Source organism: Tamandua tetradactyla, chromosome 3 (assembly GCF_023851605.1).
Source record: "Tamandua tetradactyla isolate mTamTet1 chromosome 3, mTamTet1.pri, whole genome shotgun sequence".
Taxonomy (NCBI): domain Eukaryota; kingdom Metazoa; phylum Chordata; class Mammalia; order Pilosa; family Myrmecophagidae; genus Tamandua; species Tamandua tetradactyla.
In genome coordinates this window covers 200,510,289-200,524,223 of record NC_135329.1, presented here as the reverse complement: position 1 = coordinate 200,524,223, position 13,935 = coordinate 200,510,289, and the positions used below count along the sequence as shown (strand labels likewise).

Below are 13,935 nucleotides of genomic sequence, written 5' to 3'. Positions count from 1 at the left end.
GCTGTTGGTTTTCTAGAACAGATGGGTCCTGCTAGAGCCTGAGAATGCTGGGTGACATTCCTGCTAGGGGTTTGCTGCCACTCCCACCAGTTGTGCTCGAGGACTTCACACCCTAGGCTGGGGTGCTGAATGCACACGTCCATCAGTGGGTTCCACAGTTCAGGAAGAACAACAGGATGGGGTCATGGCCTTTGACCTTCAAAACTGCCTCTACAGAGGCCACCTGAAGATGTGCAGACCTGGGGTAAACTCAGTTCCCCCACCCCACAACCAAGTCAGCTGTGATTTCTAGCATGTATCCAGAGTGTTGTGCAGAGCTATGCACAAAATGCGGGCATTCTGGCATTGCAGTGCTTTCTGGGATGCTGAGAATCAAGTGGTCATGACTAAGTGCTGCTGCTTTGTCCTACTTCCCAGTGTCCGTCAGCCCTGGCACTCTACCTGGACATGTCATCCCCCGTGGGCCTCTGCAGGAGTTAGATGTGTTTTTGACAAAATGACTGAAGGAGGAGAGGTTGAACTGATCTCCTAACACTGCCTTATGCATGTTAACCACTCATTAAATAAAGGAAGTTCTCCTTCCTGTCCCAAACCAGCTAGTGCTAATAACACTATTCACAAAACATAAAATGTGTTGTATGGATCTTTTATTCTAGTTGCATTTCCTCAGATGTGTTGCTTTTTTCTATTTTTGTTCCATCTCCTCCCACCCCAGAGTAACTAACCTCCATAGTGGCTTTAAAAAAAAAATGGTTGTGATTGGCTTATATTTGAGAGGATTATTCTCCCTGGGTAGGATTCCTAATGAAGGAAGTCTTGAATTGCGTTTTTGATGAGTAATGGGAGTTAAACACTTAGGAAGAAAAGCCCAACACTGTAGGGAAATCATCTAGCTGGGAGTGAGGCAAAAAGAACAAACAATGGATCTGAAAGTTAGGGAAGGCAGTAGAGAAATGCTTGTCTCCAACTGTAAATTGTGTCTGGCCTTGAAATTTCCTGCACAAATGCTTTTCTCTCTCTCTCTTTTTTTTTTCCTCCTGGCAGCTCTGTCGCGGTCCGTGTTTATCCAGCTTCTGCCCCTCTGTGTCTAGTATTTCCCTCAGTACTGTAAGCAAAAGTGGTATGTTTTGCTTTCCTTATGTCTACTCTGTCCTTTGTGACCCTTCTGTTTTTACCTGCCCCTTCCTGGCCATTCATTTTTTCCAGAGGCCACCATAATGGCTACTGTTCTCTAAATTTTCATTTAACTAGAAGTCTCTTTCCATTCCAAGGTAGGTCCGTATGAAAAAGAACCTACAGATGAAATTCAGGTTAAAAATTTAGCCTTTAAAACAAAATCCGTGCTCCATCAATTTCTAAAGTGTATCTGAGTTTCTTTGTAAAGAAGAAACCAAAAGATGCACTACACCTTGAAGTGCTAAGACAAAAAATCAAAGACAAGAAACAGGTGATCAAGGGGAAAGAAAAATATTTTTTATCTCAAAAACCTTTGCTAAGATAGAAGCAAAGTTTGTCTCAGTGCTTCTTGGAATCTGAAGCAAAGGAAAGAAACTGATGGATGACACCATTCTTGTTTGCGAGAGCTTAGTATACCTGTGTGCACGAAAGATAAACTTTCTTCTTGTCCTGAGCATCAATGAGTATTTGTCACATAGGTTTTTATATATAGGACAGTGACCACAGCATGCATGTCTTCTAAAGAAGGTTTCCTTAAAACTGTTTTTTTTTTTTTCAATTGTATGGCCTTTCCATAGCTCTACCTTGGATTAAAATGAGAGCAAAATATTGACTTCTAATTCTGTAAAGGAAATTCTAGAGAAGTAACTACTTAATTGATAATTATAACTTACTATCACAAATTATGAAGAGCAAAACTATAAATTACATACAGCAGAACAAGCTATTTTCAAGACCATCTTTGTTAAGTGTTTTGAGTTGGTTGTAGTGAAGTTTCCCGAAGTTAGGTGGAACTGGCAAAGGACATGGGTCTAGAAAGTTCAGAGTATTGACAAGTTGGCTGTTTGTCTCAGGTCAGATTTAGAACAAACATTTTTGCTTGCTTGTTTTCTCTTTTTTTTTAATGGAAAGGCATCTGGATTTATTTGGATTTATCTTGACTCTATCATAAATGTATAAGAACTCCAGTGGAAGGAAAGGTAGTAAAGTTTTAGCATAAATCCTGTAACGCATGAATAACATCACACACCTATATAATCATGCAAATGCTCTGGAAACAGGTGCATAGATAATTACAGTGTAGAGATATGTTCTAACATTAAACTTTTAAAACTAGAAATAGAAACATAGAATTAATTATGCAATTCATTCCAGGAACATCTAAGAAAGTCTTAGCTGAAAAAATATTCTAAAACCATTTCTTTAATGAGAGAAACTTCAGGATAAGGAAAGAGATGGAATAGGATAAAATAGATGCAAGGGTATTAAATGAAGCTGTTGGGATGAAGCAGTTTGAGTTATCAAAGTGACAGACAGACAAGAATTACTTTTATAGGCATCCAGGATGCCACGGTGTTTTATAAATAGCCAGTAATAATAATAAAAACATAAAAGCCTCCTTTGATTGAGATCAAAGTAATGCATAAACATTTGGGCAAAGTACAAATATGAGATGGTTATTTGGAGTCTGTTTCAACATTTAGTGAGGGTGACAGCATAGTAAATCAGATGTGGTCATCAGGATCAAATATCTTTCAGAGAAAGAACAAACCTGCTCTGCTCTGGTGCTAAGCTGGCAGCCTGTGAAGGCCAAAGGCATAACATCTTATAGTTTCAAATGCTCTTTGGGCACCTTATTACCCAACTTAATTATGCAGGGGCTTATGTATTGATAATGAGAATTTTATAAGTAGTGTAAGATGCTTGGGTGCAGGGCGGACCCTGGTGGTTCAGCAGGCAGAATTCTCGCCTGCCATGCTGGAGACCTGGGTTCGGTTCCCGGTGCCTGCCCATACCAAAAAAAAAAAAGGAAGCTTGGGTGCAGGTCACAGCACAGTGTGGTAATATGTGAAGTTGGTGGAACAGTAATCAAAACTTGACATTTTAAATATCCATAAAATTTCTTCTGTACAATGAGCCTGGGCTTGGCACCATGGGGACCAGCAATGCCATCCTGACCAAAAGGTAGAAAAGAAGTGTAACAAATAAGGTATCAGTGGCTGAGAGAGTTCAAAACAGTTAGAGCCCACTCTGGAGGTCACTCTTATGCATGCTTTAGTTAGACATTGCTACCTATCATAGCTTGCCAAGCCCCAACCAAACCATTCCTGCCAATCCTAAAGAACACCTAGGGCGTTATATAAGATTCTACAAAGGTTCCATGCACTACTGTAACTTTCCAGAAACCTACAACCTCCGGGTGGCTCCCTGGACCAGATAAGTTATGAAACCTAGAGGGCCCAGCCTCTCCAAAACGTCATCTAGTTCCATCTCCCTATCCCGTATTATCGACAGTCCCTTCCGACATGAAAAAGTTAGAACAGGCATAGCCAAATACCCCTAAAGAGTGGGAGAAAAATCAAAGGTGATGGTGGAGTTTCACAAATGAGTAGATTGCTGAATCATTATATTGATACTTCTCCAGTATCTTAGAGCAGCTAGAACTAAAAACCTAAAATTGTGGACACGTACCCATGCCAAACTCTGAAATCTATTCTACAAGTAATTGTCACGATGCATTTTCAAATTTATTGCTTTTTTGTATATATGTTATTTTTCACAAAAAAGAAAAAAAGTCAATTGTGATGATCAATGCACAGCTATATGATGATACTGTGAACCACTGATTGTACACTTCAGATGATTGCATGAGATGTGAATATATACTATATATCAATTAAAAACTAAAAATTAAAAAATTATTCTGTACAAAGATACTGTTTAAAGGTAGTTCATGTTCTTATTACCTTTGCATATTATTTTATAAACAGATCTGATAAGAAGGCATTTAGGCATATTAACATTATTTTCCAAAGAAAATTCAGGCCAGAATATGATTGCTTCTATTTCTATACTTGTTTTTAAAAATGAGGGTTTATTTTTTTTGGTATATTTGACAACGTAAACTATAAATTCTTAAAATACGATAAAATTACGTAGAATTACGCAGATGCATTCATAAGGTTCACTCAAACATGTATGATTTTACATCTGATCATTGGGAAACATGATGAAGCTATCTTAAATCTTTTGAAATATGGTTTAGCCCATGGGCTTGGGAAGAAAACAATCCTTCAGACCCACTTTGATAAGTGTAGTTTCAGGATTTGCAAATTCCCAGTGGGAGGGTAAAAATCACCAGTTGGGGTTTTAGTTTTGTGAGTGGGGACATTAACAGTAACCTCTCTATTCTCATTTTGTTTTGTTTTGTTCCATTTCGTCCTGTCTTAAGATTATGTGCAGGGACGACCCATCAAAGCGCGGAGTGGGGCAAACCTGCACACGAGTCATTAGCAAAGCGACCCCAGGCCTGCCAGGGGTGTCCGTGTCAACTAGCGCCGAATTCTGACGGAGGAACAGCCTGCAGCGCCAGGCAGACCCTTACGTGAACTTTCTGAATTTGCAGCTAATCTCGGGGAAAAGAAAGATAGATTTAATTTATTTGAAATTTTTATGGTGTTAATATTTTTTTTTACCTCGCTAGCTTGAGAATTTTGCCTGCCTCTGGATTTGCACATTTCCTATGATATTTTTCTATGAGCGGTGTTGATCAAGCCAAGTTGAATATTTGCCATGAAATTCCAATGAATGTGTAGCTCAAAAGCAAACCCTTAGTTTGTTGCCAATTGTAATATGTCCAATATCAAGTCCTAGAACACATATTTTAAAGGTTCAAGGTGAATGTTTTTGTAATGTTGAAGCATATTTCAGATGTAAATAGAAGACTGTAAAATACATGATTTTTACCAAGTTTAAAAGGACATTTTTAGTTCATAGCTGTGATGGTACTAAAATTATATGAATAACATTTCAGATACAATTATATTAAAATATTTGTGTATGTGTACAAAAGTGTTGATAAATACTAATCTTTAAAGTTTGTGGAGTTCCTTTATTTGTAATATATGTGCTCTTAAAAGCAATGGGACATGAAATTACAGAAGTATTTTGTTGTTGTTGACAGAAATAAAAAATACAGTTACTTTGCATTTGGTTTTCTCTTGAAAAGTAGAGTGAGTTCCTGCTGAAAGTGGCTCATTGGATGTCTACTGAATGCAGCCAATCCTCTACCCAGTGTAGAGGAGCTGGGCCAACCTCCAGGTGCAGATTCACACTCAGCCTCCATTCCAAAGACTCCCCACTCAAGGAAACTTTTAGCTGAGTTCATCTTTCCACTATGCACACCCACCAGCTGGTATCTGGACATCAGCGCGAGGAAGGACTTAGGGTTTGGAACACCTATTTAAATGTTGTGTACAAATAAGTGATAAAAGGATATTTTGGATGAGAACTTTGATCCCTCAAGACTCATTTAACTAGTCTTTCACCCAACAGAGCCCATTAACTTTTTTTTTAATCCCTTCGATCGGCTGAACTCTTGCCAAGACACCATGCCCAGCTTCCTTCTGGCTTGACCCTGCCTCGGGGTCCAGGCCTCTTGGATCCCTTCTGTCTGGGTCACCACTGTGTCCCTTCTCTCTTCATTTCCCCACCTGGATTAGTTAAGCTGTCTTAGGCAGTACAACTGTCCCAGGAACCCAGGAAAACTCTGCCTCTGATCATTGTCTCTCACCTTAGGCTCAGGTCCTCAACCCACCCCAATCACCATCTCATCCCATCCCATCGCAGTCACCCCCCCAACCCCTGCCCCAAGGTTACTGAAAGCAAGGGGTCGCCTATTCAAATCTGACCATAAAACCTCCAAAGAGGGCAGTACAATGGTGACTCAGTGGCAAGAATTCTCGCCTGTGGAACTGGAAACCTGGGTTGGATTCCCAGAGCCTGCCCATCACCCTAACTCCCCCCTCAAAAAAATAACCTCCAAAGATGGAGGTTTGGAAGTAATCAAATACATATATATATATATATATATATATATATATATATATATATATCCCATGTTAAATGCCAAATATTCTATTTTTTGTCGCAAATAGCAGTACTGTGTTTTGCCCCTGAAATGGTTTGTAGAACAAGAAGTTTAAACACACTGCTCTAGAGAACAGCATTGAAACTCACCCTATACAATCCTAGCGCTTTTTATTTCTTTCCTTCTTTAGAGCCGATGCTGCAAACTGGCTACCCAGAGACTGAATCCTATTCACTCATGTTTTGTCTGTCACACACAGTGTCCTTAAATTGTTTTAATTAGATATCACAATTAAATATTGGGGAACTTTTTATAAAATTCCATCTTCCTGATACCTGTCAAAAGATCAGTCTACCAAGAAACACTGGACTCTCATTCCCACATGGTGACAATTCATTAAAACTGAGATGCTGTTGATCCCATAACATGTGCTTTCCAGCTTGCCACAGTCCCCACCTGGCCCTAAATACTTATGCCAGGTCAGCATCTTTTATTTAAATGTCCTGTAGGCATGTCTATCTAATTGTCATTAGGTGTGGACAGCAGACCACCTGCTTCAGAAGCAGCACACAGGTTAGCATGCTTATTTCTGAGCTCCATTTTGCCTCCTGAAGCAGAGACCCCTAGGAGTGAAATCCAGCACCTCGTCTCACAGGATTTTGGACACACTAAGGGGTAAAATCATCACTGGGTCACCCACTAATTAACTACCCCTAAAAAGTTACTTTGCAGAAGACAGTGCACCTTGTTAAGCAGTGCCCTGATTTGAATTGCGAAAATGCTGCATTCTTATCTTATATTCTTTTTAATCTTTACATTACCTTTCTCTAAACAATAGGCAGCATTTTGTTGGAAATTAATGTCTCCCAAAACACACACAGTAAAAAATCGTAGCAAATCTCCCAGGTCTGCAGATAGAAAGACTGAAAATAAGACAAGTGACGTTATTTCCCTATTATTTATCTTGGAAGGTATTCGATAAAGAATAAATGGACATGGTACTTGGAATGTCAGCCCTGGCTCTGTCTACTCATCCCATTCACTTGATACCTCTTTCTTCATCTTCTCATTTCAAAATGCAAAGTGCACAAATTGTGAGAAATAATTGTGTCCCTTCCCTTTGGGTAATAATTGCCTTATAAATGACTGCCCATTATCCAAAAATTGCATAGCATGTCCCTATTCTGTGTTCCCACTCAGTCTAAATAGACCATCAGCACACATCCCTCATAACAACACGCAGCTTTGTGCGGGACGCACTCAGGAGGAGACGGAGAGCACACTCTTGGCTTTCAACCCCTGAAGGTCACTCTGCAGAAGGGTTGCACCAGATCTGCAGACTGGTGATTCATCATCTCGTATTAGTCAAACTTTAGAAAGCAAAGAATAACACAATTTCAGAATGCCTATGAGCAGTTAGGAAACGAAAACAGACTTGAGAGCAAATGTGACAAACGATCCGAAATCAAATTTAAAATTTGCTCATATTACAAGTGGTCCCCATGCCCTCCACCTTCACATTTGCATCAGTTAGAAAAAAATTATCTGCATATACAAATATATATGCAAATATATATCATATTATATGCTGGTAATATCTTTTGGTCAGAAAATGAAAAGTACAAGCATGATTAGCATTCAACATACTCAGCAAGAAGTCCCTTTCCTCCCTTCTAATTTCCCGTCCTGCCTGATTGCCTATGTTTATATCTTCATGAGAGCTACAATGTTCTGCCAACTTAAAAAAAAATCTTGCTCCTCCTCCAGAAATCATGGTCCCTTTTCCTTTCCTCTAACCATGAAAATCCAACCCATTACATCAGAATCCAGCTTACTCCACACCTGCAGAGAATGCTATGTTACACCATGCTGAGCCTTCTTTCAGGCACCCACCTCTCCTGCTGTTGGGGCTCTTGGCAACTGATTGGCTCTCAGTTGAGTCCCTCTCACCGAAGGTCATGACACCCAGAGGAAGCTCTCATCCAATGGCTGGTTTATGGTGGGAAGTACAAAGGTCTGGTCTCCTTGTCCCAATTCAGGACAACTTAGAAGAGTCATCCCAGCTCCCAAGTACCTAAAGCAAGGCCTCTGTGCAAATACATCACAGTTCAACTCATCCCTCTTCAGTCTCCCACGCTGTTGGTTACCCATACCCTTCTTGCGCGCTGATCTCTGTTCAGAATCCGTTTCATGGGGAATGGACCATCAACCATTTTCCTGAATGCTTTACCTGATGACGCTAGTTCACCTGGATTTCCTGCTCTCTGCCATGAACAGCACCTATTGCCCATGTCACCACTTCCCCTTCTCCTTGATTACATTGTCATTTCCTATTACATGTGTCCATATTTTCTTTCCAACCATTTCACAGGTCCCTTCAAAACAGAGATTGTGTCTTAATCTTTGTAGTCTTGGAAGTTCAAAGTATTGACTGCATTTCAGAGTTTGAGAGGCAAGCTTTCAAAGTTCTGTTGGAATATAGCAGCTCCAGAGAGGATGCTAGGGCAAGGAATGGGGAGCCGAGGAAGAAAGAGTAGATTGTGAGAAGATGGATGTTGGGCCATAAGACATTGGAGAAGCCATTTTCCTTGAAACTATTCTGTAAGCAAATATTTTTTAAAGAATCAAAGTTTACTTCTTTGGGGCTTCTTTTTTCATTCTCAACAATTGCAAGATTGGCACTGGATGTGTATAACTGTATGACAAAATTTAGGCAGAATTAATAAAGGTGGAATCATTTCTCTGGAAGTTTCCCCACTCCCCTTTTTCCCAACTCCTTTGGATTCTTGTCCCCTCTCCATCACTGAGGTACCGTCTCTTGCCTCATACAGTTCCTAGTTAGCACTGCCCTTAAGCAAAGTTCTTACCCCTTTTTCATCTGTGTTTGTCTGGTTTACAAAGGAGTTCCAATACAAATGTCAGCTCCGACCCAAAGTAAGTGTTTGCCTGGAATACCAGGTTGAGAAGGATTCTGTGAGGCCACCTCTGCTCCAGACAATATGAGTAGTCAGCAGCGAAGGAGCTGGAGTAAGCAGGGGTGGTGTTCTTCTAGATCTTTGCCATCCTTGTGTGAGCCACCCTGAATGGCTGACACCAATTGACTTCAAACTACAATATCAATGGATGATTATAGGGAGGAGAGCTATGCTTTCCTGGGGAAGTTAATGCATTCAAAAGACAGTCTTTAACCCAGGACAATGAATTTCTAATTGTTGGGATTTTAGATCTTCAGATATTCTGCCACAGAAGTTCTTCCCCAACCCCCATTCCTCCTTAACATCTAATCGCAGAGGCAATTGTCTCCACTGTCTAGGCCCAAAGCCATCCCAGAATATATCCAATTAAATTATGAGCTTTTCAATCATAAATCACGAGATTCAAGGGAGATCCTCCAGTGAGCACATAGGGTTGATCTTAGAAGAAAACAGAGGAAGAGATACATCAACAGAGTCTGATATGGGCTCACACAGGTCATTAGGAGAAGATGATGATTGAGACTGAGTGATTGAGTAAAGGTTTACAAATAATAGCTTTACATAACACCAATCTCAAGGGTTCTCCAGGGAAATCTGCTTCTTAATTTCTTCTATTTACTATCAATACCCCCAACTACATCATTGTTTCGTCAATAAACTTCTAATGTAAAATATATTTATTTCTGACCCTGATGATTTTTCTTATACATCATAAGAAAGCAATACCACCATAACTACTAAAACCCAGTGTGGGTGTTGTATTTTTTAAGTTATAAATAGGCCAGTGGGATTTACAGGATATTTTACTGAACAGGATGACTCCTACACAGAGGAAGTCTGTTTGATAATACTCCCAAGGAGATTAGTGATTTTGCTTGGATTTCTAAGAGACCTGTCTTCTGCAATGTAATTTTTCCCTTTAGATGAGAAAAATCTTAAATAGGGAATTAAATAAGGAATTATAACCAAGTTTCAGATACAAGTTAACAACAACAAACAAGAAACTTTCACTTTTCAACAAAATTCAAGTAGACTGGAAATCTAGCCTTAAAGCCTCTGGATAGTTTTAACAGAGATTTTCCAAGAAGTAATCCAAACCCAGGGGATAAGACTTTCCCTGTCTTAGCTTGCAGATGCTCCTTAGTGTTCCTGAAGCCTCGCCCATCTTCCAATCAGCTTAGCAGAAAAGACATTCCTTCTCTATGGTTTGTGGAATTGGTTATTACTGAATGAAAGGATTTGGGAAGTATGTGGCACCTTAGCTTTTGCCTTTAACATAGAAGGTTGAAAATTGGACTCCCTTCCAGGAAATGTCCCCTTCAGAATTTTAGCCCAAGAGTTGTGAGTGATGGTGTTAAAGCAATCTTCACTCTCCTTCTCAAGGGACCTGGGTTCAGGTCTTGCTGATATCTGTAGGTACGACTGGGAAAGCTGAGAATTAACAATAACAGCCTTTTCTAAACCAATAGTCACTGTCTTCTACAGTATAACCTGGGTGTGTGTGCTCACAGAATTTCGGCTTCTCTTCCCCATCTTTCCCTCCTTACTTTTACTCTTGCTTCAAATATGAGTCAGAGCCCCAAGAGGGGTTGGGTTATTGCCATACTCAGAAATAGGGATTTCCTAACATGATACATTTAGCAAGGATGAAATGGAATGTTTAAAAAAATGAATGAGTCCAGCTTAGTAAAAATAAGCCAACACTTCCCTGACTCTGAGAAGATCATCAGCCCTAGGGAGTCAAAAGCTTTACATTTGCAAAAGGTTTCATAATCTGAGGCATCTGTTCCTGGAGGATATCATGGCAACGTTATTTTACACCTCTCAAAATAGCTTCCATTTGGCTTTATTCATACGTACATCATGAAACGTTGGATTTTCAAATGAACTTGTCAATAGAATAACAGGATGCCTTAAATTTGAATAATAGGTTTCAGTATCACTTTTGGTACAATCGATTTTTCCACTCCCATCAAATGGTCTGCTTTTCAACTCCTTTAAACAAAAACTGAGAATGACTTTGGCATAAAAACAGAACCCCTGGAGGACTGGACAGCTGCATGCTCTGCAGCTCAATTTCAGTTCCTTCTTCTAGAAGCCACAGAATTAGCTCATGGCTGAGATTTTAGATAATTGCCCAGATTTTCACCTCAAAACTGCCATGAGTGAGTGCTCATCTTGGATGAAAACCAGGCTTTATCTTCTAGTCAATTTCATCTCTTTAATGGATTAGCAACTTCTTGGATTTCCTTTTTACTATTTTAGATTGTATGTCCTTTGGAAGTCAAACGTGAGCCTATTTTATTTGAAAATTCAGCAAGTAACATTTTCCTTGATAGGATTATCCCATTCATATTTCTATACTGTGGATATCATAACAGTTTGAATACGTAATTAAAACCAGATCTGAAAGGCATCCGGTAGCATCCACTGCAAGGATGGGCCACAGCCACTTGCTCCTGGTCTCGCCCAGCTAGTATATTGCTAAGATCAATCGTGATGAAAAAAAGAAATCCATAGAAGACAAGAGAAAACAAATCATTGACTTCAAGTATGTAACTCCTTGGAGACAAAGATAGCATCTTCTTTGCCCTACCAAGCAGATGGCCACATCTGCTTTGAATCAATCTCTGCAGAGGATAATGTGTGTAGAGTTGAATTCAGGAGGACAGTCCAATTTTTATCCCTTGAAGTCTGACCTGATTGGTGCCTTACCTATTGCTATAAAATTATCTCGTTCACTTTTAGAAAGGGGAGCAAAGCAGATGTCATCTGCACATCTAACATTCCGTCACCAACTACTAGAGGGAGTAGTGAGAAAGAAGGGGAGGTAGAAAGGAGGGAATTCTGCATCCCTGTGGAGCTAGGTATAGCACATGCACGCCTCCAGCCTCTCTCTATGACCTTCAGGGATAAAGGAAAATTTGATATAAACCTAAGTGAGGAAGGAGTTCAGTCGACACTTGTTAAATACAGGGATGAATGAAAGAATAAATGAATCAAAAAGTAACCAATATTAGACTTCCTCCAGGAAATTCCTAGTAAACATTGATTTTTTGGTTTCCCACTGAAGATAGAAAGTATGGAATCAGAATGGCACGGGTCCTAGAGCAGGATTTCCCACTTAGGGCACCCAGATCCACCACTGACTACCTGAATGAGTAATCACTTTGAGCATGCTTCCTTTCTGAGCTTCAGTTTTACTGGCTGTAAAAATAAATACACTGATTTCAAAGAGTTGTTCAGAGATAAAGAATATAGACCACTTAGCCCAGGGCCTGGAGACAACAAGCACAAAATACTTGTAAACACCATTACAAACAAACAGAACCCGAGTGAGAAGTTGGAGGGCTATAACTTTATGTTTCTAATAATATTTATTAAAAGAAGGAAACAATAAATTAATAATTAATGAATTTGTAAATGAAGAAAGGGTGACTCACTTCCTTACATGGTCACAAACCATGTTGGTCAGAAGCCGGGCGGTAGTTTTACTTTCTGTGAGATCTCTGAGATCAAGGACCCATCTCTTCTCTGGGCCTGCTCGCTTAGTGCACACTGCACTGTAGGTCCTCAGAAAGTATTGTCCAAAGTGTGCAAACACCGCTATCTGCAAAGGCCCCTAAGGAAAATGTACCTATTAGTTTGGTATTGGATAAACCCTTTGAGATTTGCCCATAAAGGATGACGTTAGCATAACCACTGACACAATAAATACCAAAAAGGCATCCTTTCTAAGGTCCACCTTATATATAAGTAGAGTTTGTTGAAAGAGGTTTCTTTTTTTACATACAATGAAGTAAAAATATTTTGGCATTGAGTTTCCCTTCTGTGTTAAGAAATCAAACTTGAGCTTCCTTAGTGACAGAAAAGTATTGGGAAAATGTGACACTTTATAGTGTTTTGAAAATGCCTGGAAGCGATGTAAAAACGAGAAGACTTGTATAACCCTGACCTGCTATGTTCCCCACAAAAAGACGTGCTCTTAATCCATGTTCCTGAGGGTGTGAACTTATTTGTGAATAGGTCCTTTTGGAGATGTTATTTTAGCGGAGATGTGGCCAAATTGAATCAAGTTAAACCACATTACTGGAGACCTTATAAAGAAAAGAAACTGGGGGCCAGAAGTTAAAAAAAAAAAAAAAAAAAAAAACCACAGGGAGGAGCCAGGAGTCAAGGGAAACCAGAAGAGTTAACACAGGAGGAGATCAATGACATCACCGTGTGATGGAGACTTGTCATCACTGGAACACTTCCCACCCCGGGAGGAAGTAAGCTCTGCCCATAACTTGATGTTGGACTTCTAGCCTCCAAAACCTTAAGACAATAAATTCATACACTTCAAGCCAAACCACTGTTTGGTGTCTGCCATAGCAGCCTGACAAAATAAGCCTCCAGACTTAGACTGTCAATTTCTGGAGAAGATAAAAGTATTAAAAGCTCATCTTTTTTAAAGCCAGTGTTGTTTCCAGTATGGTTTCTAGCATTGCTGTGCAATTCTAACAAACACAATCTTCTTGGATTCCCCTGAAGTTGCGGAATTTCCTTTCAGTCATCTCTGACACTTAGCTACATATATTGTTCCCTAATCTTTGGAATATGCCCAAGGAAAATAGGAATGGGTTTATTAGTCAGGGTACTCCAGGGAAACAGAACTGACAGGATGTCAGTATGTATGTGCGTGTATATATGTAAATGTTAGGAGATTTAGTACAGAACTTGGCTCATGCAACTGTGGGAATTGGCAAGTCCAAATTATGTAGGGCAGGTCACAGGTTGGGAACCAGAAGAAGGTTTGATGCCTTCTCCAGGAGAAGCTGCTGGCTGAAGTAGAGGGAAATTCTGTTTTCTGACTGCTGAAATTATCAGCTCTCCCTTTAAGGCCTTCAACTTGTTGGATGAGACTTCTCTCGT

At 39.8% G+C, this 13,935-nt stretch overlaps 1 protein-coding gene across 12 annotated transcripts in view; it reads left to right on the top strand.

Moving 5' to 3' along the window:
* Positions 1-5,220, top strand: part of DOCK10 (dedicator of cytokinesis 10) — a 271,344-nt gene extending 266,124 nt beyond the window's left edge. For 4 of the 12 annotated variants that reach the window (XM_077155290.1, XM_077155289.1, XM_077155287.1 and 1 more), the window contains exon 56: positions 4,409-5,220. In XM_077155290.1, the coding sequence (XP_077011405.1) occupies positions 4,409-4,525 (117 nt within the window). In that variant the 3' untranslated portion in view covers positions 4,526-5,220. Of the gene's footprint in view, positions 1-1,044; positions 1,470-4,408 lie in introns of those variants that run through there. The other 8 variants (XM_077155286.1, XM_077155285.1, XM_077155283.1 and 5 more) reach the window with 3 other exon arrangements.
* Positions 5,221-13,935: the final 8,715 nt, after the last annotated feature.